General features: G+C 39.1%; 2 protein-coding genes across 2 annotated transcripts; one reads left to right on the top strand and one right to left on the bottom strand.

The window, feature by feature from the left end:
- Positions 1 to 670: 670 nt before the first annotated feature.
- On the bottom strand, positions 671 to 6605 carry LOC136430920 (uncharacterized). The gene is made up of 9 exons (XM_066422015.1): positions 6203 to 6605; positions 5604 to 5787; positions 5213 to 5331; positions 4095 to 5021; positions 3315 to 3568; positions 2408 to 2511; positions 2031 to 2164; positions 1161 to 1505; positions 671 to 787 (listed from the first exon to the last, which is right to left on the bottom strand). Exons 2-8 carry the CDS (start codon positions 5773 to 5775, stop codon positions 1182 to 1184), a joined length of 2034 nt encoding a protein of 677 aa, XP_066278112.1. The 5' UTR covers positions 5776 to 5787; positions 6203 to 6605; the 3' UTR covers positions 671 to 787; positions 1161 to 1181.
- Positions 6606 to 6798: 193 nt separating this feature from the next.
- Positions 6799 to 22166, top strand: LOC136430921 (syntaxin-18-like). The gene is made up of 10 exons (XM_066422016.1): positions 6799 to 6988; positions 7932 to 7999; positions 8424 to 8539; positions 8903 to 8980; positions 12160 to 12226; positions 12980 to 13196; positions 14273 to 14331; positions 14693 to 14762; positions 14949 to 15029; positions 21027 to 22166. Exons 1-10 carry the CDS (start codon positions 6836 to 6838, stop codon positions 21117 to 21119), a joined length of 1002 nt encoding a protein of 333 aa, XP_066278113.1. The 5' UTR covers positions 6799 to 6835; the 3' UTR covers positions 21120 to 22166.
- The last annotated feature ends 1781 nt before the right edge of the window (positions 22167 to 23947 follow it).

Here is a 23947-nt window from a genome sequence, read left to right as displayed (position 1 = left end):
ACCTTCAACACAGCTGCCTTATGATCAGTTCAATGTCCTATTTTGTATGTAATGGGTTTATGTATAAACATACATATTTCTTACCAATACCACTTTTAGACAGTTTCCAGCTCTTTTCAAAACATTCCAAGCAAGATTGAACCATTCTAAAGTATAATGTTTAAAGGATTTAAAGATTATGTCACTGTTGAAGTTTGTTACACCTTTTCAGAATTCTTCTCTGAAATTCATCAGCTGTCATGGCTGGAACTGATAATCTTTTGACTATACCAAAACATTGACTCAGGTTGTGTCCAATCGAATGGTGCGAATCTTATTCCTGTCAGCCAGCACACACGCTGCCTCATTAGTCCCACCACAGTAGTGGGAGGAGGAGAAGACAGTCAGTAGTTTGCCATGTTGCTGTACCTGGCAGAAAACAGTCAACAGTTTCATTTCATTTCTATTATAACTAAATGACAGAGAGAAAAAAACACTCATAGTTAGTGGTAGATGATCACACAAATTGACATGTGCTCTCAGAGAACCTATAATGCTTGCATAACAATTTTCCTTAGCAAAAATCCCATCAGAATTCACATTAAGCACTAACACATGTTCTTACCTGGAATCCTGCCTGTTGCACCTCGTGCGCCCTGACTACATGAGAGAGTCCATTCCTCTCCAGGAAGTCCTGTAGGGCCTGGTGACTGAAGGCATGGGCCGTCCCACGTTTGGGGTTCTGTGTGAAGCCATGGTTTGTTTTCAGCTCCTCCTGCATCTCTGGACCAACGTCATCAGAGCTTAGCTGATGGACATAAAGAAGGGTCAGTTTAGGACAGGTTACAAGCTCTACCAACTATTCTTTAAGTTAAACTAATAACAGTGGTAACTAACCAAGAATTACATAATTATACAGACTGGCAGAAAAGTTAGTATATCTCAAAATTTTGTCTCCTATGTTGAAGTAGTAAAACGAAAACGAAACAATGTCAAATTAGTGCAAATGACTAAAAGAAAACTTAAATAAAAACACAACAACCTCATTGTACATTTTTCCTAAAAAATTATGGAGATAGCTTGCAATAGTGTTTGTGACTGTTCCATCAGCCATTGGCATTGTAATCGTTGAAGTCTGGTTATCTTTGATAAACAAACACAGCATAAAGAAACAAACATACAGGATCTGCCCACATCAGTTCTCATGCCAAAGGACTCTCGCTTTCTGGATCACGCAGTGGTACTGGGATCTTCTCCATGTCTGCCAGCAGGCCTGAGCTGTGCCACAGGCTGGGGATCCCCCCATGTGCGCAGAAGATGTTGTTGTCGACCACTGCAGCGACTGGCATGGCATCAAAACACTGGTTAATGGTCTCCCACACCTCCAGCCCCAGCTTCTCACCAAACTTCTGAAGACACTCCGTATGGAAGGAGAACCTCTCCTGGACTGCACGCAGCTCGTGGTTCCCTCGGATAAGAAATACCTTATCTGGAACAAGCAGCTTCTGGGCAAAGAGGTAGGCCACCTGTACAGATGAACAGAAGGAATCAATAGAGATCAGAAATGTGTTTAAAAAGTGAACAGTGCCAGTAGTTGTTACTGTCAATAGGAAATATACAACAGACTGTACAATTCCTCTCTTCACTACACCTTTTGTCTGTAAAACAAATAAATGCAGACTGAGTCATAATGATTTGTATTCATGCCCAGTCTTTGTTTTTTGTTTTCACTGTATATATAGGACTATATTATAAGATCAATGCAATTCAGGGGTACATGTATGTTGTTCATGTATTCATGCCATGTTGATCTGTATGAATAAAGATTGAAGATATGACTAGATACGATTAATTATACAGTGCAAAACTAGTTTTGAATTAGTAAAAAGGTAGGAACCGAAAAGAAGAGCTTATCCACCATAATATAACATATAACATAATGAACATGCTGACTGTTCACTATGGCAAACAGCCAGAAGCTGTACATTAGTCTACAGTAAACAATGAATAGGCAAATCAGGAGGGATATTCAACATGGACAATACACCTACCACTTCAATGCCGTACTCTCCCCTGTCCACATAGTCCCCCAGGAACAGGAAGGAGGCAGGAGTCAGCAGGACGCCCATCCTCCACAGGGCCTTCTCAAAACACACCAAGTCTTGGAAGTTTCCATGCAGGTCACCTGAAAAGGGGCGCAAATAAAGCATAGCTTGTTTCTCATCCAAATGCACAGTACTCAATCGCAATGTACCTTCAGTCTAAAAATAGTTTGTTTACTAATTCATAGCCTAAAGGGTGCTATGCCTTAGCTTTCATGATTTATGTCTTCTGTTTTTTTAACCACAAGACCAAGTATACATTCCTCAGTTATCAACCGTACAGGTCATTTCAGAGATGATATACAGAGTCTGTGATTGGGTCTCACCTAGTATGTAAACAGGTGCCTGCACTTTGAGCAGCCGAGGTTCATCCATGAAGACAGTCTTCACCTCATGGCAGATGGACAATAGACACTTGGCAAAGGCAGGTCTGTAGAAGTGGGGACAAATCTTACATTACGTTCATTCCTTCACCCTGCAGCGAACTCTTAGGTAGTGGTGTGGATCTAAACCCGAGTTTAGGTTTAGGTTCGGACTCGAGTCCAGAGGTTTAGGTTCAGGTCCGGACTTGAAAGTCCGGACCTGAACAATAATTTTGGAACATTTTTTTCGTGTTACATGTAAAATTGCATATTGGCAGATATTTTACATGTAATTTGAAAACTGTATATACGGAATTATATACAGTCAGTAATTAACACAAAAGTTCAGTTATAAACACAAAAACAGCAATGTTTTCATATTTTTCTAGTGCAAATTTCACAATTTAAGGAAGGTTTAAGATGGTTTAAAACAAAAAAGAGTGTATGAGTGAGAGAATTTTTTTTCAAGTCCGGACTTGTTTCCAGACGTTTAGGTTTTTTTGGACTTGAACCTAAACGTTTTACAAGTCCGGAACCGGTCCGGCCGGACCGATCCGCACCACTACTCTTAGGTGCTTAAAATAATAATAATATACATTGAGTTAGCGAGAGGAAAAAAGCCTGTTCCCATAATAAAGACTAAAAAATCATTTGCCTTACAACTGTTAAAAATCATGAATTGATAGTGCAACAAAAGAAAACATCATCCAGACAATATGATTATCAAAATTTTGCCACTTACTGATAGGGTTTACATTATGTAAAAGACAACTCTATATACATGTATACATAGTACAAACCAAACCAATTTGATGTGGTCTTGGCCCCTTGAAAGTTGGCAACATTTAATGCAAAGTATCTTTTTTCTTACTTGTTCACAGGGCCCCATTCAAAACTTTTCTTTTCAAGCGTTCCATCAGGCCGTTTGACTGGACGTTCAAAGTAGCGTAGACCAGTCAACATCTCGTTGGGATGGGACTTTTGGTTGAAGCACTGTACGGACGGCAGGCGCTGGAAGCGAGTCTTGTCCCCCTCCAGAACGGTCCCAATGCTGTGGCTCAGGGCACTTGTGCCTTGTAGGTCCCACAGGGTGTTCACATCCGACACAACACCTGTCCTCCGCACCTAACCAAGAGCAGAAGGGAAAGAAAATATGAGACATTGTGCACAGTAGCTATTTGTTAAAAGTATTATGAAGGTTATGGAATGTGTAGGGTGTAAATATCATTTCTTTCTCTATGTCATATCTGGGCCATGATAACATTTGATATGGGTGTTCCAGACCCGTCTGTATCATACTGCATCACACAGGCTTCCATCAATTCATTTGAATGCTCTGCACATGCGCCACTGTGGAACATTTCTTACATTTTTTTGTTGCATTTCGCGTATTAACAGGTGGGTATGACATAAAAAGAATACAACAGTTTAGGTGACATGGAATACACTGTTTGTATTCTCCATATACATGGTACATCTCTCTGTTGATAATATATTACATGTAACCTCGGAGTGGCCTTCGCTTCACACCTTGAAGTGACCTTCAGGTCTTGTTACGTGGTGACCCGTTTGAGTAAAAAATAAATTATAAAAACTCCCGAACTTTTAAGATTTCACCATTACTTGATATAACGTTTAAAACAACACCAACCTTTACTGAATGCAGAGCCAGCTCATACTTAATTTCAACATCTGGCAGCTCAACATCTGACTCCTTGCCTGAACTGTCCGACTCAGCACCAATGTCAAATTTCTTTCTCTTTGACGGTTTTCTCTCTCTCCGTGGGGCAGCATCAGGGACATCCCTGCCTACAGCCCCCAGATTATTCATCTTAGCGTCCAGACTTCTGGTGAAGTCATGAGGTAATCGGAATAACAGAGAGGTACCCCGGAATTTCAGAGAGCCCACGGCACTGAGAAAGTCAGCAAGGGCCACCTCACCATTGTCATCATTTCCAAACAGTTTTATAGCCTTGGACGTCTCTTCCTTTAACTCTTTAGCTGTAAGCTGCCTCCCCTTGCACTCAAAGATGTCTGCAACAATTGACTGGAGCTCTTCTTGCTTCAAGATCCCATCAGAGTTTTTGTTGTAGTATCTGAAAATGTAGCGGCAACGAATTTCTGCAGGCATCCCGCCATGCGGGACACAAGGTTGGAGAGCTGCCATGCCCAGCAAGAAGTCTTTTGCATTTAGCAGATCATGATTGCTAGTATCAAATGCAGTGAAGAGGTTTCTGCACTTTTCAATTGGCACTTCTTTGTCTGAAAAATACCTGACAAATGTATGGCACCCCATAGTGATGCTGGGATAGCACACAGAGTAGAAATCTTGCAAGAGTTCTTCCTGTTCTTCCTGCTTAAACTTCGCAGCTTCGAGGAGACTTTCCTCGTGTTCCTCGAAGCTGTCACTCTCTGTTGCCATGGTGATGGAATGAAGGACAGAGAGAGGGGCAACATGGCTGTCACTCTGTACGTGCCTGAACCAGCTGATTGGCTCATGTCCCAGAAGGCCTTGATCCTGAGTAGAGAGTTGCTGTAACTGCTGAAGATTATACCATGATGCTTTGCTTTGCAGTTCCTGGCCATGGTAGGAAAGACAAAGAATACATCCAATATCAACACAGATGAGTGACAACTGGCAACACTATATAATCAACTGGTAAGGAACCTTCCAATCTTTATTTTCAAACACCACAGCCAGTCTAAAAGGAGAATTATTAAATCATTTTGTGGGCCTCAATATAACCAACTGTTGCTATATATACTCACCAAAGGTATGCTGTCTTCATGTCCCTTCTGTGAGCCATACAAGGTCACCATGACCTTGGGATGGGATGATGTCATCACTGCTGTCTGTCTTACCTCCAGAACTCCATCAATATCTAGGCCTGGTAGAGTCAAATAATAAAGAAAGGGAAACTTATACATGTACCTATAAGTAGCCTTTTGGCACCATGTGTATTGATTACAGAGTTAGGCAGCAGGGAGAAGGACAAGACAAACACCAGATTTGTTGCCTTCATCATTGACATGCACCACTAACAGTTAAATACTATTTTCATCATGAAGGTTTTGCAATCTGAACCTATATGATTGCAATACAACTGCATTGTTTGCAGAAAGTATTTGCAGAAATGATATTTCCTTCTTTTGTATTTACCAATGCCACACTGCTCCCTGACTACTCTTGTGGCTGCCTCCACAAAACCTTCTCCATCTTCCACCTCTGTGTAGGGCAGCCACCATCCTCTGTCATCGTTGTACGTAAGGAGACATTCTGTGCAAGGACTATTGGCAACAAAGACAGCTATGGCACCTCTTGTGTTGGCCATGATATTGCTACCCTACAAGAAAACAAGAAAGTTTTAAATAATGTACGTAAAATCACACATCTTAACAGTTTTTTGGTCGTCACAACACAGTCACATTTTCTGACAGACAAATGATTGGAAAATTACTGAGTTCAAAACATGTGCAGAGGCTACCAAAAGATTAGATAACCTCAAGAATAGATATTGACCTTGACAAACCGACGGCATACATGACAAAGCATCAATCAATGCTAAGTCTCAATAACAATCAAACGGCTTTGATATCAAAACGGCTTTTAAAAAATAAATCGAGAAGTTGATTGATTTCTCAAATATGTCCACAGCCTTGGTTCATGATCATAAACATTACTACGTTAATAATATGCAAGTTATAAGCACGTATACGCAAACAGCATAATAAAATTGAAGTGTTCCGTAATTATCTTACCGTTCCCTTTTCTACCGTAGGGCAAGAATAATAGTATCACGGCCGCCACATGTGTTCTTACACGCGATCCTCCAAACGCTACTGTCTTTAGTTCCCCCGTGTTCAACTGTCAAACGTAACTTTGGAAGGCAGACATCAAAAGTTCCACCCACGCAAAACACGGCACGCTAGCTACTCCCTGTGAAACCGCTGTCTCGGGAGGCTGGTCTCGGTTCCGTTCTGCGTTTATGACCTTTCAGAATGGATCTGGACACAGAAAACATCCGTACAGAGCCACACTAGCCAGAACATCCAGTCAGTTCCATGTGCTGTTAGGGGAAGTGAAACTATCAACAACAAATCCCGGGAGAAAAATATCCGTCAATGAAATCAGAAATGTCAGAGTCAAAATAGAAGGGTCAAAGGGCAATTTGGGTTATACGATTAGAAAAATGAATAGGCTGTCCCGGTAAGGGTTCTTTTGCATGGGCCCGTGGACTATCAGAAAAAAAATCTTAGAAATCTTACATGGTGACGTATTAAGTGTAGATAATGTTATCATTTTATTTAGCGGATTATCTTTTAAAGATCATATAAAAGCTACCCCTCTAATAAAATGAGCTATTCCACAGCTGATGTGTATTTTCAGGCAAGATGGCGGTCGATCGTACAAATTTGTTTCAGGCGACGATAAAAACCGTGAAAACTCGCAATAAGATATTGAACATTGGTTCTGAAGAAGCAAAAACTACAGCATCAATTCACCCAAGACCTAGGGGAGAATTTGTTGCCAGAGCAAAAGATGTGGTGAGTCAAAAATCCCAAATGAATGCGTCAAATACTGCATGTTTAATTTTCTGAGGCCATGAGTCTCCAGATGACGTGTACAAGCTGGCAGTTTTTCACGTTAAATGACGGTATTTGGTAAAAATGACATTAACCAATAATGTCATCATGTATGTATAACAGAAATTTACATGTCATTATTATAAGTGCAGATAGTGTATTATACAATGATTTTTTTCTAAGATTAGGCAATTACTAGTACATTTCTTTCTTGATAACTGCAGACAATAGATATCATGTGCGAACGTACGTTTGTAGCTTTGATCATTATGCACATGGAAAACATACTTTTACTGCAGCGGTGTGTACCAAAGTGTTGTATTTTCTTCGAAGAAATGATATTATCTAGGGGCAATAAAACTTGATGGCATCATCGTTATGGTCCAAAAAATCATATCTATAATTATTCGTGCCCAGCTATCAATATTCAGTACAACTACAGTTATTGCTTAATTCACATGAAAATGAATGACACTGTCAAAATGCCAACATTACATGCACACAGTCATGTGCCGTGACAAATTATGCTGCACATAAAATCATAGAATATAGAATGTTGGTTACTTGACTACACCATGCTGTACAGATGTTTGATAGTTAGTAAGAATACATCTTATACATTGTCTTTCACAATTAAACTGTTCTCATATAGTTCAGTCACTACATCTAGCTTCTACATGTACATGCAGCATTAACGTTATATAATACTAGGCACATGAAATATTGCAGAAAACAGAAATGATAATGTATTTCTAATTCATTCCCTGTTCCTTTACTGACACAGTGGCTAAGTCAGATAACTTACATGTATTTTTGAAGCTGTTATTATTGTTGATGTCATTTACATGTAGGTGTCATAAGACTCATATGTGTTGTTGTTTCCTTGTTCATTTTTCTCTCTCAGGTTCAGAATATCAGCAAGTTGAGAGATTTCCTGCTGAAGCACAGGAAGGACTATATTGATGCTACAGGGTAAGTATCATAAACGTTTCGTGTTAACACATATGATGTTGTGATATAGAGGCTTTTCATTGACATCATGATAATAATCTGAATCCCGGCAACCATGTTAAGCAACAGCATCTTCGTATGTGTTCAGATGTACGCTGTAATCCAACATGGCACATATGACATGAAATGAAAAACCTGTATTACAGTGTATAGCTGACTTATCCCTGACTTAACTTAAGTCAAGGATAAGTCAGCTATACACTGTAATACAGGTTTTTCATTTCATGTCATATGTGCCATGTTGGATTACAGTATCTTAAGGCTTCTCTGCTAAAATTTATTCATCCAAACCTTTCAGAAAAAGACAGTTCTGTACTAAGTACTATCATCAATGTAGATTATTTTCCTCCAATGACTACATTTATTCCTATGAATATTCCCTCAGGTATCTGACATCAGAAGTATCCAAGATGACGGATAATGAGAGGGACCAGATTGACAATGATGCCCAGACGTTCATGCGCACCTGCTCAGAGGCCATCAGGATTCTTAAAACAGAAGGTACTGTGTAGAGTATCCCCACAGGATGAAATGCTGAAACATTTGTACTGTTGTTTGCCGTACTATACTTTATTGCACCATGAAACCTTATCTATCATAGATTATATAGCTAAAGGCAAACTGTAGAAAGACATGCATCAAAAACATATTTCTTAGTTGTGACTATGCCTAACTGTATGTGCCTAGGCTATAGACAGCTGTATATACAAATTTTACCTAACTCAGTACTAGTGTGTTGCCATGATCAGGCTAGGCTTGTTCCCCTAACTACATGACCACATTATTGAGAAATTATGATTATTGTCCCTTGAACAGATATTTTGGTCACAATTTGTACATGGTCATTTGTTTGTTTGTTTTCAGTACTGAAACAGCCCATGCCACAACAAGTGCGCAGCCACAGAGAGGCGGTGTTTGAGCTCATGGAATCATATCTTAAAGGTGAGGGCTGAATTCGCATATGAATATAGATGATTTCCAAGAAACAATAACAAGAGATAATGGCAACTGCTTTTATGTATCAACAAAGATAGAGTATACCCATTATTGTACTGTGTATGCTTAATGAAATGATCTTGAATACACTTCAATATTGCACTCAAACATTTATATTTACACAAATATACATTTAGGTCCTTTATATGGATATTGTGCATGATTCTATTAATGAATTCAAGGGACTGACAGTAAAACCATGTCATCCTAAACAACTTGTATCTTTTGTAGCTTTAAGTGTAGATTTCTTACAATGGATTAACATGTATGCCAACACAACCCTGTTGGTTTGAATCTGTAATATTCCATGTGTACCAAAACTGTTGTCCCAGCTCCAGGACCCCCTCTTCCACGTGGAAGAGATTACATCATTCAGTGTTTGTTCTGCAGAAGGACTTATAGAATTACATGTATCTCTGCTGGTCTTATCAATGGCAGTGTGGTACATATATCTGTCTCAAAGCCATGTTTTAATGGATGATGTTGATATTACTTAAGCCCAAGTATATAGGTTGTCAGCAAAGCCTGTGGAGGCCAACAGATCCATAACATATTCATATCTGTCATCCTTCATGGTCAAGGTATTTGTCATGACGCACATCTTTGCATTCTGATTGGCTGTTCACTGTGTGGAATTGATTGTAATCACATCTGACAAAACAGGAAGTGGAATTTATCGGCTGTCTGCATTGCCCACCTGCCCATTCCATGTGGCCTCTGGAACTCTACCTTTGCATACAGTTATGGGGGACTGTCTCAAAGTCAGTGTTTCTTCCCCTGAAAGAACAGAGTTCTCTGTTAGTCAGCAGTGACTTTTCAAGTTATGGAGTATCATTTGAGTGGCATTTACACAAATCATGAATAGCAATGACAAGGAGTTACCATATTGCATTGTCAGGCGAATCAAAATGATTATCTTAGGGGTTTTTTTTTCATTTGTTAGGAGGGTAGAAAAGAACATCAAGATTGAAACAAGCCCCAAGTTCGCAGGTGTGTCATCCCAGCATAATATTGAATAGTGACAGGGATTCCTCTCCTGACATACGGACAGCCCGACAGTGATGAATAACTTCACTGAAGCATTTAACAGGTCAGAGAGTGCAACATGAGAAGTTGCAGGGGTGTTCCATAACAGTTCCCCATCCATGTCACCCTACACCCACAGTGGGCCATCTGGTGACTCACTGCTGCCAAAATGTCTTGTGTTATGTCATCTCCTAGGAAATAAAAAGCAAGTACAATGCATTATGATTGCCTCTTTGCAATATCAGAAATGCATATGGTCGTGCCTTCTGACTTTATCAGTCAGTTGAATTCAGAGACTGCATTATTTCCCCGGCTTGGCTGAAATCTGTGTGCAGTACTTACTGTGAAAACCACAAACTCTGTCATGGTGCCATAAGGGTTTTCCAAGGAAACCAACTACAAACAAGGAATTATATACAAAGATAATGAAACATTGGCTTTGATTCATTTGAATTTTTAGCTTCAGCTGTTCTGATATTTTTGCTGATTTTCTAAATTCACCAGACTTGGTCATGAGACTCCTGCAATCATGGGGATATCTTCCAATCTAGCTCAAAGTACTCTGATATAGGATATTCTGGTATTTTTCAAATGAACTATATCATCATGGATGGTAATGTCATCACGTCACAAATTAGATAACTAACTTGTTACAGATTCCTAAGCATAATGAATATCGTAGCTTGTGAAATTCAAGTGAGTAAAATTTTCATTTTTTTTTTCATTTCAAAATGAAAGGTGTTACGTTGTGTGAAAAACTTCTGGTTTTATGTGATCTTGGAATAATTTAAGCATACCTATAACATTGAATTATTGATAGAAGCCTATATGATTATCAGCCTATATGTTTCATCAAGTCAAAACCTTCGCTATAACCCTACTTTAACTTTATTGATTCAAAATAAATCACAGCTTCTAGCTTGCCCAGCAATGTCATTTTAAAGTTGGCCCAAATAGCCGTCCCCCAAGTTAAAGATCACATTGGATGTGGCCTGTACCAACAGCCTATTGAGCTGTCAATATTGAGCCAAAGGTACTACCAGTTTGGTATCTAATATCTCTCGTTAAATCCTGTCTCATTGCTGTTGTATGAACAATAGAAAGGATAGATGTGGGGTGGGGGTGGGATACAGTTTGCAATTGCAAGTGATTGTGGAATGTAGACAAGAGGCCAAGAAAACATGCTGATGATATAAGTGGAAAGGCAGATCTCTTCTTATATGCACTTGACGTTTCCAATAGCTGCTGGAGGCCAGTTTGCCTGGCTCTGAACAATAAAGCCTGCGGCAGTAGAATTGCATCTCGTATCGGCAGGTCAATAGGTGACCCACAACGCACATCTATCTCTCTCACCCTCCCTTTGTATGGCTTCCTGCCCTGCCCAGGAATCAATAGTTCCCCATCAAGGTTGGCCTGAAGTGAAAATTTTATCTGGAAATATCTGAAATGAGAGGATTTGAGATTTCAGCTTGTAGGCTTGACCACAGCCGGTGCAAATTTCATCCAATATTGATTTCACATTGTTAATGTATCCTGGAAAATTTGCTAGTATTTTGGGAAAGGGCAGCTTTGCATTTAATGCCAATTAGAAATTTTTTTGAAAGGAAAAACTTTTACTGACACGTCTGACCAAAAGTCTTGTTCTGCCATATTTTAATCCAAATGCCATGTTTATAGGAATAATGACTGGCTGATTTTGTACTTTTATGTTTTTATTGTACCTGTAACTAACTGTTGTCTATTGAGCTGTCATAACTGAAGGTTTCAGACGATATGAATTTTTTTCATTGCCATTAAAGCAAAATATTATTCATGTTACAAAACAACCTTGTACGGAATTGGACTACTGTTTCAAATTACTACATATCAGCAAAAATCTGTAAAATGTGTCTGAAAATCATATCATAAACAGCAAGTTGAAGGTGCCTTCCATGGTGCTGAATATTTTGCTGTTATTAAAAGAAGCTGTATACTATAGTAGTAGTCCAGCAATGGTAGAAAAAAGTATCTACATCAGTGTGCTTAGTAAGAATAATCTTTGCAAAGTATGTATCATAGTAGTATTCTTTTTGTCAAGTATTGTTTCCTTTTTCCTTTAGCGGTATGTAAGCTATACAGCGAGCAGAGGGCCATACGTGTCAAAAGGGTTGTGGACAGGAAAAGAATGTGAGTGTCTATTATTTATAGATTTTGTCTATTATTTATAGATACATCATGTATCGATTATTGCATCCAGATAGCCAGGTCTTTGTAACGTCTTGATAAGGATGATGCACATGGCACATTGATTCACTTTGATTTGACTATACGCAAATGATCTAATAAACCAGTTTTAATGGGAAGGCTATTCAATCATGATTGCATGTACATTCAAGCATGTAAAGGAGTTACTATGGCACACTATCTAAGAATATCAAATATTGCAATCTGGCATTTTCTTTTCATGTCTGCCATGACTAGTTATATATGTCACATGAGTAAGAATCAAAGGACTATTGCTTGTTGAATCATATGTATATGTCAGAGTAGAGTTTGCAATTTGGCAGAATTGCCAATTATGCGAGTAGAGATCCCAATCAGAGTCTGTAAATTTGAAGATATCTCCCTAGTAGACAGAACATTTTGATGTCTTTTCATGCCACTTTAGATCAATGGATTGACTTGAAATCTAAGCTTTAGAAATGGGAGACAAACCTACCTGTTTGGGCTCTCCAACAGTAGACTCTGCAATTCTGCAAGATCACAACCTCTGCCCTGACACACACACACACAATGTATATAGTTATATACTGTATATGTATTCTGTTTTTTCCACCCTCAAATATACTAATACTCACTGCTTCCTCACACAATTTCAACTGAGACAGTCAGCATCATTGAGTCAGCATCATTGAGTGTTAACTTGCTTGCTTTTGAAAGTTCCCGTTTAGAACCTGAGGGCAGAAGAACAGGCACTGACATGACTGAGCTCCGACAGAGACACAAGAGAGCACGGCCAGAACAGAATGGTGAAGAAGGAGACAAGGAGAGAGACAAAAGCAAGGTCATGAAAAATACACCAGCATCCGGTGATCCTCTGATGGAATATTTGGAAGAGGACGAGGATGATGAACTATCCCCTGAGGAAATACAGATGGTATGTTTTAGCTTTTTCTGATAACATTGCATCTTATACTTGTTCTTTTGAAGTGTTAGCATCTGATGTCATATATACGCATAAAGAATGATAGTAAGATTCCGTGAAAGCAAATCTCTTAATTTTTCAAAGCTCTTTCGAATGTTATCAATTTTGTATTCTGTTTGCATCTTGCACTGTGCAGTGAGTAGAAATAGACCTAGAGCGTTGGCTTTGGATGTAATTGCCTGTGTCTGGTGTAACGGCCATGCTAATGAATTCAGGGAGAGGTGTAAGCTGAAGGGATCACTCAAAGTGGCCTTTCCTTTCACCTGTTCAGAGGTTTATGAATATTCCATCTTGGTGGCCGTTAAGGCTGGAACCACATGTTCAGGCACCCCAGTCTCACCATAGCACAATCTTTAAATTGATCTAGGCATGATCAGCATGAGTTGATGGAGAGATATGACCTTTGCTATACACAGCAGGTGATTATTATACAAGTCATTACCATATGGCACATTTACAGGTTGCAACATCAGCTCATTTTATTTACATTTGTATCTAGTACAAATGATACATTAGTCACAACCATTTAAGCTTGAGTAATTAGGTGGCAATTTATTTGACACCCCATAAACACATATCATTAGTTTATCCTTACATTTTTGCCATCAATATTCCAACCCCGTTGGAATAGTCAGTCCAGTAGAGTAAGGAGTTTAAAAACATGACTTGAAAGATGTACTCATTACTGTAAAAAAAGTGTAATGGAGTGATATTTGCAAGCAAATGTAGCATGATCTTCTCCATTCAGTGCCAGCTGATGAAACTGTATCACAACATCAATCTGCTGCAATGAACATTTGTGGAAGGATGATGATATAGCAAAGTTGGTAAAACCAAGATCTACAACAGAGCTCATCAAGAACAGAAGGTGCTAACCCCCAGCATATGCATCTTAAAGGGTCCCATCAATCATGCACTCTCGAAAGGCCCCATCTATTATACACCTTTCACTCAGCTGATGTATTGTGCAGAAGCTACCACAGAGGAAAAGAGGAAGAGTGTCTCATATTAAAACTTGTCTGTTCCAGTTTGAGCAGGAGAACGAGAGGCTGTACAATGAGATGAACAGTCTGGTGGATGAAGTCAGGTGGGAGTTTTTCAAGTTTAAAGCTCAATTGTTCCAGACATGTGTGAAAACTGTTGAAAGGAAGGGGCTGTCCTCTTTCTGCAGTGTCCTCATTACTTGTTTTTCTCTTATGAATAACCAAAGGTTTCTGTAGAAACACAGTTTGGATAATTCTAACTGTGTTTGCGCAATTGGTCCTACAGATTGAATACATATATTCTCCTTACTACACAACAGTTCCTGAAGTAATTTTGGCCTACTATGACATCTACATGACATGACCTTCCTCCATCATACTCTTCTGGTACTCTAGGGTTAGAATAGAATGTTCAGTTGTGGGGTCATGCTACATATCTGTCACTATCTACTCTTTGTTTTTCAGACAAATTGAAGGCAAGGTGGTGGAAATCTCTAGACTCCAGGAGATATTTGCAGATAAAGTTCTGCAGCAGGTATGGAGTGAGCCTTGTCTGTCTGCAGTGTCAAATCCTGCTGCAAAGTCTTTTGACATCTTTTAAACAACACAGGAAGGAATTAACTAAGCTTGATATTCTTTCCTTATTTAGTTATTTCCTGTTTGAAGTGTGACATATTTCCCCGGTATGATGCAGCTGATTTCTTTAGTTCTTCCCACGCAGGAAGTGGAGATAGACAGAATTGCTGACACAGTGGTACAGTCCACTGAAAACATCAAAGAAGGGAATGAGGAAGTCCGAGAGGTGAGTTGTCACAGTGGAACACGGCATATATGTGTAGTAAAGGCATCAAACATTTAAGACTACTTCATAACAAAGTAGAAAGCTTGCCAAGTTGTCTTTTAGCTTGACAACCCGATAACCTGACCGTCCTGTTATGCTTGAACTGTTTATATAACAATTAGATAGTGTTGGAGATAAGAGATGCAGCAAAAAATGACTGTCATTTGTGACAGGAAAGTATTGTTGAAATATATTAAAACAAAAATCAGTGTTCCTTGAGCATGCAGTCTCATTATGGCAGAGTGCATGTACAATGTATGTGGACAGCTCAACAGGTACATGTACTTACCTGTGTGAGTGAAGAAGTGACAGAAAATGACATTAACTTAATGCTTTTCCTCTTTTTCCAATCCTTAAATCCAATACTGTCAGACCTTAGAGACAATAAAAACCACCTGGCCATTGTGACTACTTTTCGGTGGCCCAGTTCTAATTTTCTCTATTGACACAAGCATTTAGAATCCTGTCTATAGTGACCACTGTCTTGTTCACATAAACCAAATTGTATCAGTTCCCTGAGTGGTCTTCTTGGGAAGTTTTGACTGTGCATTGTTGTAAAGAACCACTCAAAAGTCTCAAAATACAATATTGATTGGTCACAGTCATGCAACTTTCCAAATCTGAATTCTTAAATAAACATGCAGTCTAGCTGACCTGTATATGTGGTGAAGCAGAATGAATTGTTCTGCCATGTTGTCATTTCATTAGAGACACTCAGCCTGCCTCCCTCCCCTCCTCTCATCCCAGCTGGACATTCTAACCTGTACTTATACCTCATCACTGGCAATTACTGCACATGAATACCAGGCCAGGGAGGGGGCCTGTCCCCAAGGAAAAATGCATAGATTTTGCCATTTCAGTGAGCAATTACGTATGTAATTCCCCGTAAGTCAGGACTGGGCAATAATCAATAGGCCATCCGTTGGGGTTTCCTTTAATCTTAAAGGATGCACATTGATTTTTCTTTTTCATGGGGGGGGGGGCTTTTTTAATAACTCACTCTGGTGGGGTCTGAGGTGTGATGCATTAAATTCTTTCATACATGAAAGGCCTTTCATTGCCAATCTTTGCACACCAGGTTCTCCATTGATTTGGGAGAAAATTAAAGTCATATTTTGATGATCATAAGTGCTTCCTTTTGAATATGTGGATAAGAAGTGTAGTGAATATATTGTTATGGTAGTAAAGCTTGTGAGATTAAGTTACTGGCTTCTTAAATCACTTTGAAATCTCTAAACCTTACCTTAACCTTTTCTACTCCTTCCATCAAAATATCAGAATCCCATGTGTACCTCGATCAGCTGACACACCTCACATCTACTTACAATTATGTCTGGTTGACCATATGGACACCATCCATGTGTACATCCTTACAATATTATAACAATCTTTATTGTACCTTACAGTTTGATCTTAGTCAAATAATATTTTGGTTAATTTTCAGGATATCTTTGACTTTATTTGGTGTTTTTTAAAGTAACAGGAAAGAGTCGTATTTCTTACAGAATGAATACAGTATATATATTCTACTTCATATCCTGAAAGTACTAAATTTGTATATTTGTGGCATGTTTATCTTCATTTTGTCTCTGATTATCATTGATTAAGACTGAATTTGAAGTGGTCCAATACTGTCTTCTGAATCAGTGATTGACAGATTCTTTCGGGAATAACGGTTCCATCTGTCCATCAGTGTATTCAGAAGGCTGAATAGAATTCCCTAATTAATACTAACCTGATTTCCTACCTTGGAAAACTGAATATCCATGGAGGACATGACAATCTAACTGATATGGGAAATGAAGGTCCAATCTATCTACGGGATGGAAAACCAATATACATGTAAATTTGGGCATTAATTCGTCAATTAATCTTGACTACCGTGTATCGCTGGAACAGGAGCTGTAATCAGAACTGCTGACTGTAATGTAGAGCAAAGGCCACCTGAACTTAGCTCACTGGTTTGTCTGGGATCTAGGCATCAGTGTAGACAGTTTCAGTGGTTAAACATGGTAGGAGACAACACAGCTGTTATCAAGATTTTCTTTCGAAATTTTCCTCCTGGAAAATTGTACCCAACGCACCCTGTAGCCTGATCACTTTATAACAGTTAGATATTGTTGCATTTTTGAAAAGTGCATCATAAGATCATTTGACAGCAGAATAGGAAAATGATTCCCTTTGTCTTAATTATGATATGAATCTTCAGTCAGTTAACTAACAAATGCGACAAGAGGTAACTCTGATGCTATATCTTTATCAGTAAAGAGGCCTGGGAACCGAGTATGGTATTGGCCCAGTCTAGGCCAAGAAGGGGATTTATTTACAAGCTTGAATATTTGTGCAAATGAAGTCCACGGGGGACAATTACAACTGATAAATCTTAGTGAACAAGTTGACATCTGTGCTAATTAAAGCTAATTGTTGATTGGACTAATCAGAGGCACAGAGCAGATGTTTCCACAGGCCTTCTCTCTCTTAGGAAACACAATTGAGACATCAGTGTACGTGTCATGAATGCGCTGATGTCAGCATTAACATTGATTGATATCATTGTTCACACTGCAATTCATTTTCTATTTCATGCATCACTTGCTAATCTGCACTTTTAGATATATGATTGTTTTGTAGAGATTGTTCAGAAATTCATGGATCAAATTATCTCAATACAGCATTTACGTTATTAAGACAGGTTTGCCAATGTTTTGCGATTGCATTCTACAAAAGTATGATTTATAGCCAGAATGTCCCACAGGTCCAGTTAGCCTTTTGAATTTGCCTCCTTTACATATTGAAAGGAAAGTGCAATATTGGTTTGTCCTCAGGTCTGCTGATGAGGGTTAAGACCATGTCCATCCAAGGATATTAGTGACACTGCATATAGAATATCCATGGTTCTTCTGAAGTTGGATTTTTGCCTCACTAGAGGATCTCCCATGATATTGTGGTAATAGTGCTGTTATCTGTTCTCAATTATGAAATAATGAAGAAAAAAAACTGCATTGTCTTAACCCCTCATGAAAGTCCTATCAAACTGACCTTCTTGATCCACTGTATGCCTTGGGCTAGAAATTTGTGATAAGAGATAATTTGGTGATTACAAAAAAAAGGAGCTGGGTTTTCCTGATGAGACCTTCAAAATGTTGTTAACTGTCCTCTTACCAATCTGGAATTTCAATCGTGGACATTTTGATATGGAGAAACCGACACTTTCTTGACTCTGTATCATCATAAAAATCATTGTCACTGCTCTCAGTCTTTGCCAGTTACCCCGTCATGATCAATATCATTGTGTGTCATGACGACTTATGCACTAAAGAGTTTGCCATATTTGGGCACATCCTTGAGGTTCATCTGTCTGATATATCTCTGATAAATCAAAAACAGAAAAACATTTTTAAGAAACTGTCATTTTTACAGAGAATCGGTCATTCAGATTGGGACCCCAAGCCCTGGACACAAGTCATTACTTGGTCTGCCATCTGGCTGCTGGTGAAGTCACCAGTTCACTCAGCCATATCTGCAGCCATTAACCTCTGGGTCAAAGGTCAGGACTGATCTATACACCCTGCTGAAGCCACTGAGTGTGAAATGGAAGTCCCATCCCTATCAAACCTACCAGCCCTGGGCTCTGGTATCTCTACTTGTAGGATTGAAACTTAAACCTTTAAATTACAGGTACAATTTCCCTTGACAAACCACACGACAGGGCTAACAACTAGCGTATGTTTTTCAGGAGAATGGATGGTTCTTGGCACAAATATGTCATAAATAAGTTTAACTTCCACATAGTTTTGCTGGAGGCATGATATATAATTCAGTGCAACACAATCTGCCATTGATCAACACTTTCATCAATGCATAGAAATCTGTCAGCCCAACTTGCACATCTGTTTTGTCCCCATGCCATCTTTTTAGTTTTATCTGTCTCTGCGTTATTGCCATATCTGTCTGATACTGCTGTTAATGGACCAATCTCTAAGCCACTGTCTTGCTGAATGGCAGATATCCTGTGCCTTCTGCAGGGCTATGCTTTTATGCTGACAAGGTACAATGGCTTTCTGTTCCTCTCCTATATGATAAGAGCCTAAGAGATATTTAGGACATCCCTTTAGACCAAAACCATAACTCAAATGGAAAGGTTTTGCACTGTACTGATAGTGGATTATGTGAGGTCAACTATGTTGATGCAATAGCTGTGGCAGCACAAGACAGTGTTAGACTTTGGGCCAGATGTCCATATATCCTCATAACCTCCATGATACCACTTACAAAACTTGTAGGATGAATGGAGAAAAGTCACAATCCCTTTCAGTTCTTATGCTATATAACAGCCCAGCAACACCAACTAGACATTGCGTTTGGTACCTAGAAGAGAAAAAAAATCTCACTCTGCATCATGCCATCTGAAAAATGAAGTTAATGTGGCCTTATGTTCAGGTCAAGAGTTTAGCCACACTTAGCTTTCATTCCAGCTCTTTTTCTGTCCACTTCATTACTTCGCGGAAAATCCAGAGTGAAAATGACTACACGTTTAGGCACCTTTGTCAATTAGAAATCAGTTCAAGGTTCATACAACTGATACAACATGACATTTTGCCATGGTGCTTGAACAGACTTGCAGAAACATTATGTTGTGATTGTATTTGGTATTTTAAAGTTGAAAGATACCTTCTCGATCTCAGCAGCCTTGAAAACAGCACACCAGCCAAAGGAAGTTTTCTTTCAATTAACCTAGGAAGAAAGGGTCACTGAAAAGGACAGTCTGTCACCTATTTACATCAGGAAGTGCCAGAAGCAATGTTTCACATTATACTCCATACCTCTTGCAATGCATTTGAGAAGCTTAGCCTAGTGGTCATGCTCTCAGCTCATGGAATAATATTAGTTTCAGTGGCTCCTGTGTAACTCATTTCTATACAGCATGGTGGACACTGGGAACATAACCCAGATGGCTACATTTTCTGTGGTCTATGTAATGCCAATTCCCATTGCCACAGACTTCTGACCTTTTGTGGCATGAATAATCACCATGCTGCAATATAGATATTAAAAACACTCCATAGTTATGATAATGTGTTAATCATCATGTTTTGAAGCATAGATTTGTATGATGCTAACAGGCGAACATTCCTCATTGGTCTTTAACTTCTTATGAATGCATACATTGTTTTTTCAGCATTCAGTCAAACTATATTGATAGTTCTCATTTATTTTATATACTTCACAGTATCAAGATTGCTAACTGTTTTCTGGAATGCCAAACAAGTATGAAACCTTTCCAACTGAACATTGTACTAGAGGACATTGGCCAGATACATGTACAGATGAGCAGGCCTTATTTCTGTCCTTGTCCAGTAAATCTTTCCTGGCCAGGGACAGATCCATTCCCAGCAGGCCCTGATGTTCATTCAACATAGTCAAGATAAAATGGGCCTCAATCCATCAGAACCTTTGTGGGCAGTGATGGAACTGGTTCAAGGATGAAAGAAGCTGGGTGGTGTTTTTAGTTGGAAACATTTTCTAGGCCAACACTTGCATCTAGAGCTGAAAACACCACATGACCAAATTGAAAAATCAAACTATGTCAATGTACAAGGTTTGGGTACATTTCAGTTCAAGATAGAGAAGATTTACTTGTGTTAGTTATATTTAGAAGAACTACCGAGAGCAATGGAGGACAGGGAGGACTTGAGGAGGAGGGTGATGTTCATCCGTGACACTCTCACGACAAGATGATGATGATGAAAGTAATTGTCTTAGCATGTGAAGAATTTTCATAAGATCGAAATATAAGCTATGTTACCTTTCATGATACAATCTCTTTCTAGGATTTAGTGCAGCTTGACCTGTCATCACACAAATCGAAGGAGAAAACCAGAAGAGTATTGAAAAAGAAATCTGCAATGTTCGGTTGTGTTTTGCCTTTCAATGTGCTGAAATCCTCTGTTTGTGCAGGCCATGAAGAAGGATGCAGGGTTTCGTGTGTGGATCCTGTTCTTCCTGGTCATGTGCTCCTTCTCACTGCTGTTCCTGGAGTGGTACAGCTAGGAGCTGACATCTTCCTCTGTTACACCAGGAAGTTTAACATCAATGTTACACCAGTGGTACAGTAGTTAGCTAATGACAAGGTTCTAGTTGCTCACAATCACCCTTAGATGACCCCAAGCTACAACAGATACAGCCAGCTTGTGATCCTTCTGTTTCTACAGGATCACTCTTTTGATCACTCGAAACACCCAGTATACTGACTTCCTTATGACTAGATTTTGAAAAAAAGAGAACTAGGAAAGTTGTTAAGAGTATGATAATGTCTACAGATAAGAGCTCATTGCTTCTCAAGCAAAGTCATATGTAATTGAATCTTCTCCAGATTATTCAGAAGAAATAAACGTATACTATATCCAGTAGAGGGTTGTAGCAGTGTAGAATGTTTTTCAGTAAATTTTCAAAATTCACATGTTCACTACACAAATCAAATTTCTTAGCTCATATATTCTTCAGAAAACACTCCAGAGTTTGTTTGCCACACTGTATTGTCGTACAATAATAGGTGCTGATTTTTTTTTTTTTTTGTGCAGGTCATTACAGAATATTGACACCTTTTATTTAGGAAGTAAGCTAAGTTGTGTGCACAGTTCTATTTGTAGCGTACAATGAATCATTAGCAGATAAACACAACTAAATGAACTGCTCATGTCAGAAATATTGCTATGTATGGGTGTCGTGTATGTTGCTATAACTTAAAATTTGTGCAGCAGAGAAACTAGAAGTGATCAGTTCTATATCTATGAGAACTTGGCTTCACAGCCAATGTTGCTGTTCCTTCGTGAACTTTTTGATGAACTACATGATCATAGAAATATTGATCAACAATTTAGAGCAGTATTACTCATATTGGTCTATTAGCTATAAGTTGATTTTAATGTAAATTGTATTCAAGAGTGATATTACAAGCTGTGGTAATAGCTTTTGATACAAATGGCATTGCATGTTCACCTTAACCTGTAATCTATTTCTTATTAGTCCCATTTGTGCATTACTCATTCAAAGATTATTGTCATGTTTCCTTTGTCAGGCAAAAGAACAAATAACGAATTTGGTTTCAGTCTTTTTGTTCTCATTCCATAGCTTTTCACTTCAGCACTGCTGTTGCTAACAACGTTTACAGACAGCTTGCCTCTGTAGCTTGTGTGGAAGTTTTGTATGCCTGCATCATGTACGTCGGTTCTGTCTAATAAACCGTAAAATCTTGTACATGTTTCGCTCACCAGCGCCAAGGATTAAGCAGTGTTGCTAGGATGGAGGCTCAGGCTGCCTTACAGCTATTCTGTGTGGAATCACACTGGACTTGTTAAGCAAGTTCCGGAGTAAAATGTGCTGTAATTGATGCAGGGAGACATCCCCTCGGTGAGAGGGAACGGATTAGACATGGCAGTGGAGACAGTAATTGCACAGGAGACCTAATCAGCAACCTTTTCTGTGACTTATAGTGATGAGGAACTACACTCTCAGGCAATATAAGGATTTTTTTACATACCATTATTATATTGATGTCAGCAGGTGTACTTGGGTGGTTTCTTGATACACGCAATACCATACACAAGTTTGTTGCTATCAGTTGAAGAGTTATGCGGTGAGCAGTTGATGTATCTGTTGAACGTTCATTACCACTGAATCTATTAGTCAACACGTTACTTAGTTCCAGCGGAGAAATGCATTCTACCACTGCCTGTTGCGACCGTTCCTGATCATTATACATTCCCAAATGCCAGTGCAGTTTTAGGTATCCTTGGTGCTGAAAATTGGGCTGCTTTGTTACTGCTTGGTTTTGGAAAGATGCTACTGTGTATGCAGCTCACATCTGGTGCTGATACAGATTCGCATGTTTGACATGGGGGATATGGAGCCATTAATACTGTTCATGAATGCGTCCGTCAACACTGGGTTATTTCCATTGGAAAATTCTGGTCACCGTGATAAAAATTAAGAACCATTCATGCTTTAACACGTATGGCCTTTGTCATTTCAGAGCTCATATGATTCATAAAGATAACATTTCAACATGTTCAGGTCGCACGTATGGACTCAGAAAGCCAAAGTTTTGTCTTCATAATCAAGTTACATAAGAACAAAAAACATCCCGCGGGTCAATACCGTGTCTGTCCATGATAGATGTAGTTAGTAGATACCCTAACAATCCCGCCTTTGGACCAGGAGTGAGCTATGTCCTTGTCAAAAAGGGATTACAGCACAGCGGTTGAAGGATGGTTGGATCATGGTCAGATATACGTCTTCCCTGCAATTAGCGGAGAACTGTGTTGGAAGACATCTGACGTTGGTCCGTGCAGCTTTCCAGTCGATTTACACTGCCTGTGTTTGTGTCTGTAATTTTCACCTTACAAAGAATTGCAACGACATGAATTCAATATCATGCATATTTCTGTACAAAGTCATCCCCAGTGCTTGTAAATGGTGTTTGCATCAACCAAAAATGGCCACAGATCCTTTCTGTATTTCTAGAAACACGTGTAAATGTAGGTAAATTACCCGAAATCCACTGGACACAACTGTAGTGTTGATAAAATGGAAAATAAAGATGGAGAATAGAACGTGGGGGTGGACCGTGGGGGATGGGTGTGAGCGAGGTGCTACACCGAGTTGATCCGCTATTCGATTTGATCTAGATTTCATCTAGTGTCAGTGGATAGAAGTTGGGCTGGTTTCAACTTCCTTTTTTGCGTAAGCTGAAATAACAAGCATGATGCTCGAATTGAATAAGTATACAAAATACTATCGTATTATTGCTAATGATTTGTAACAGGTATTCTAGCGTGTTAACAACTACGGTTTTCATAGACCTACTTGTAATTGTGCAA

Source organism: Branchiostoma lanceolatum, chromosome 3 (genome assembly GCF_035083965.1).
Source record: "Branchiostoma lanceolatum isolate klBraLanc5 chromosome 3, klBraLanc5.hap2, whole genome shotgun sequence".
NCBI lineage: Eukaryota > Metazoa > Chordata > Leptocardii > Amphioxiformes > Branchiostomatidae > Branchiostoma > Branchiostoma lanceolatum.
This window is presented reverse-complemented; position numbering and strand designations above follow the sequence as displayed.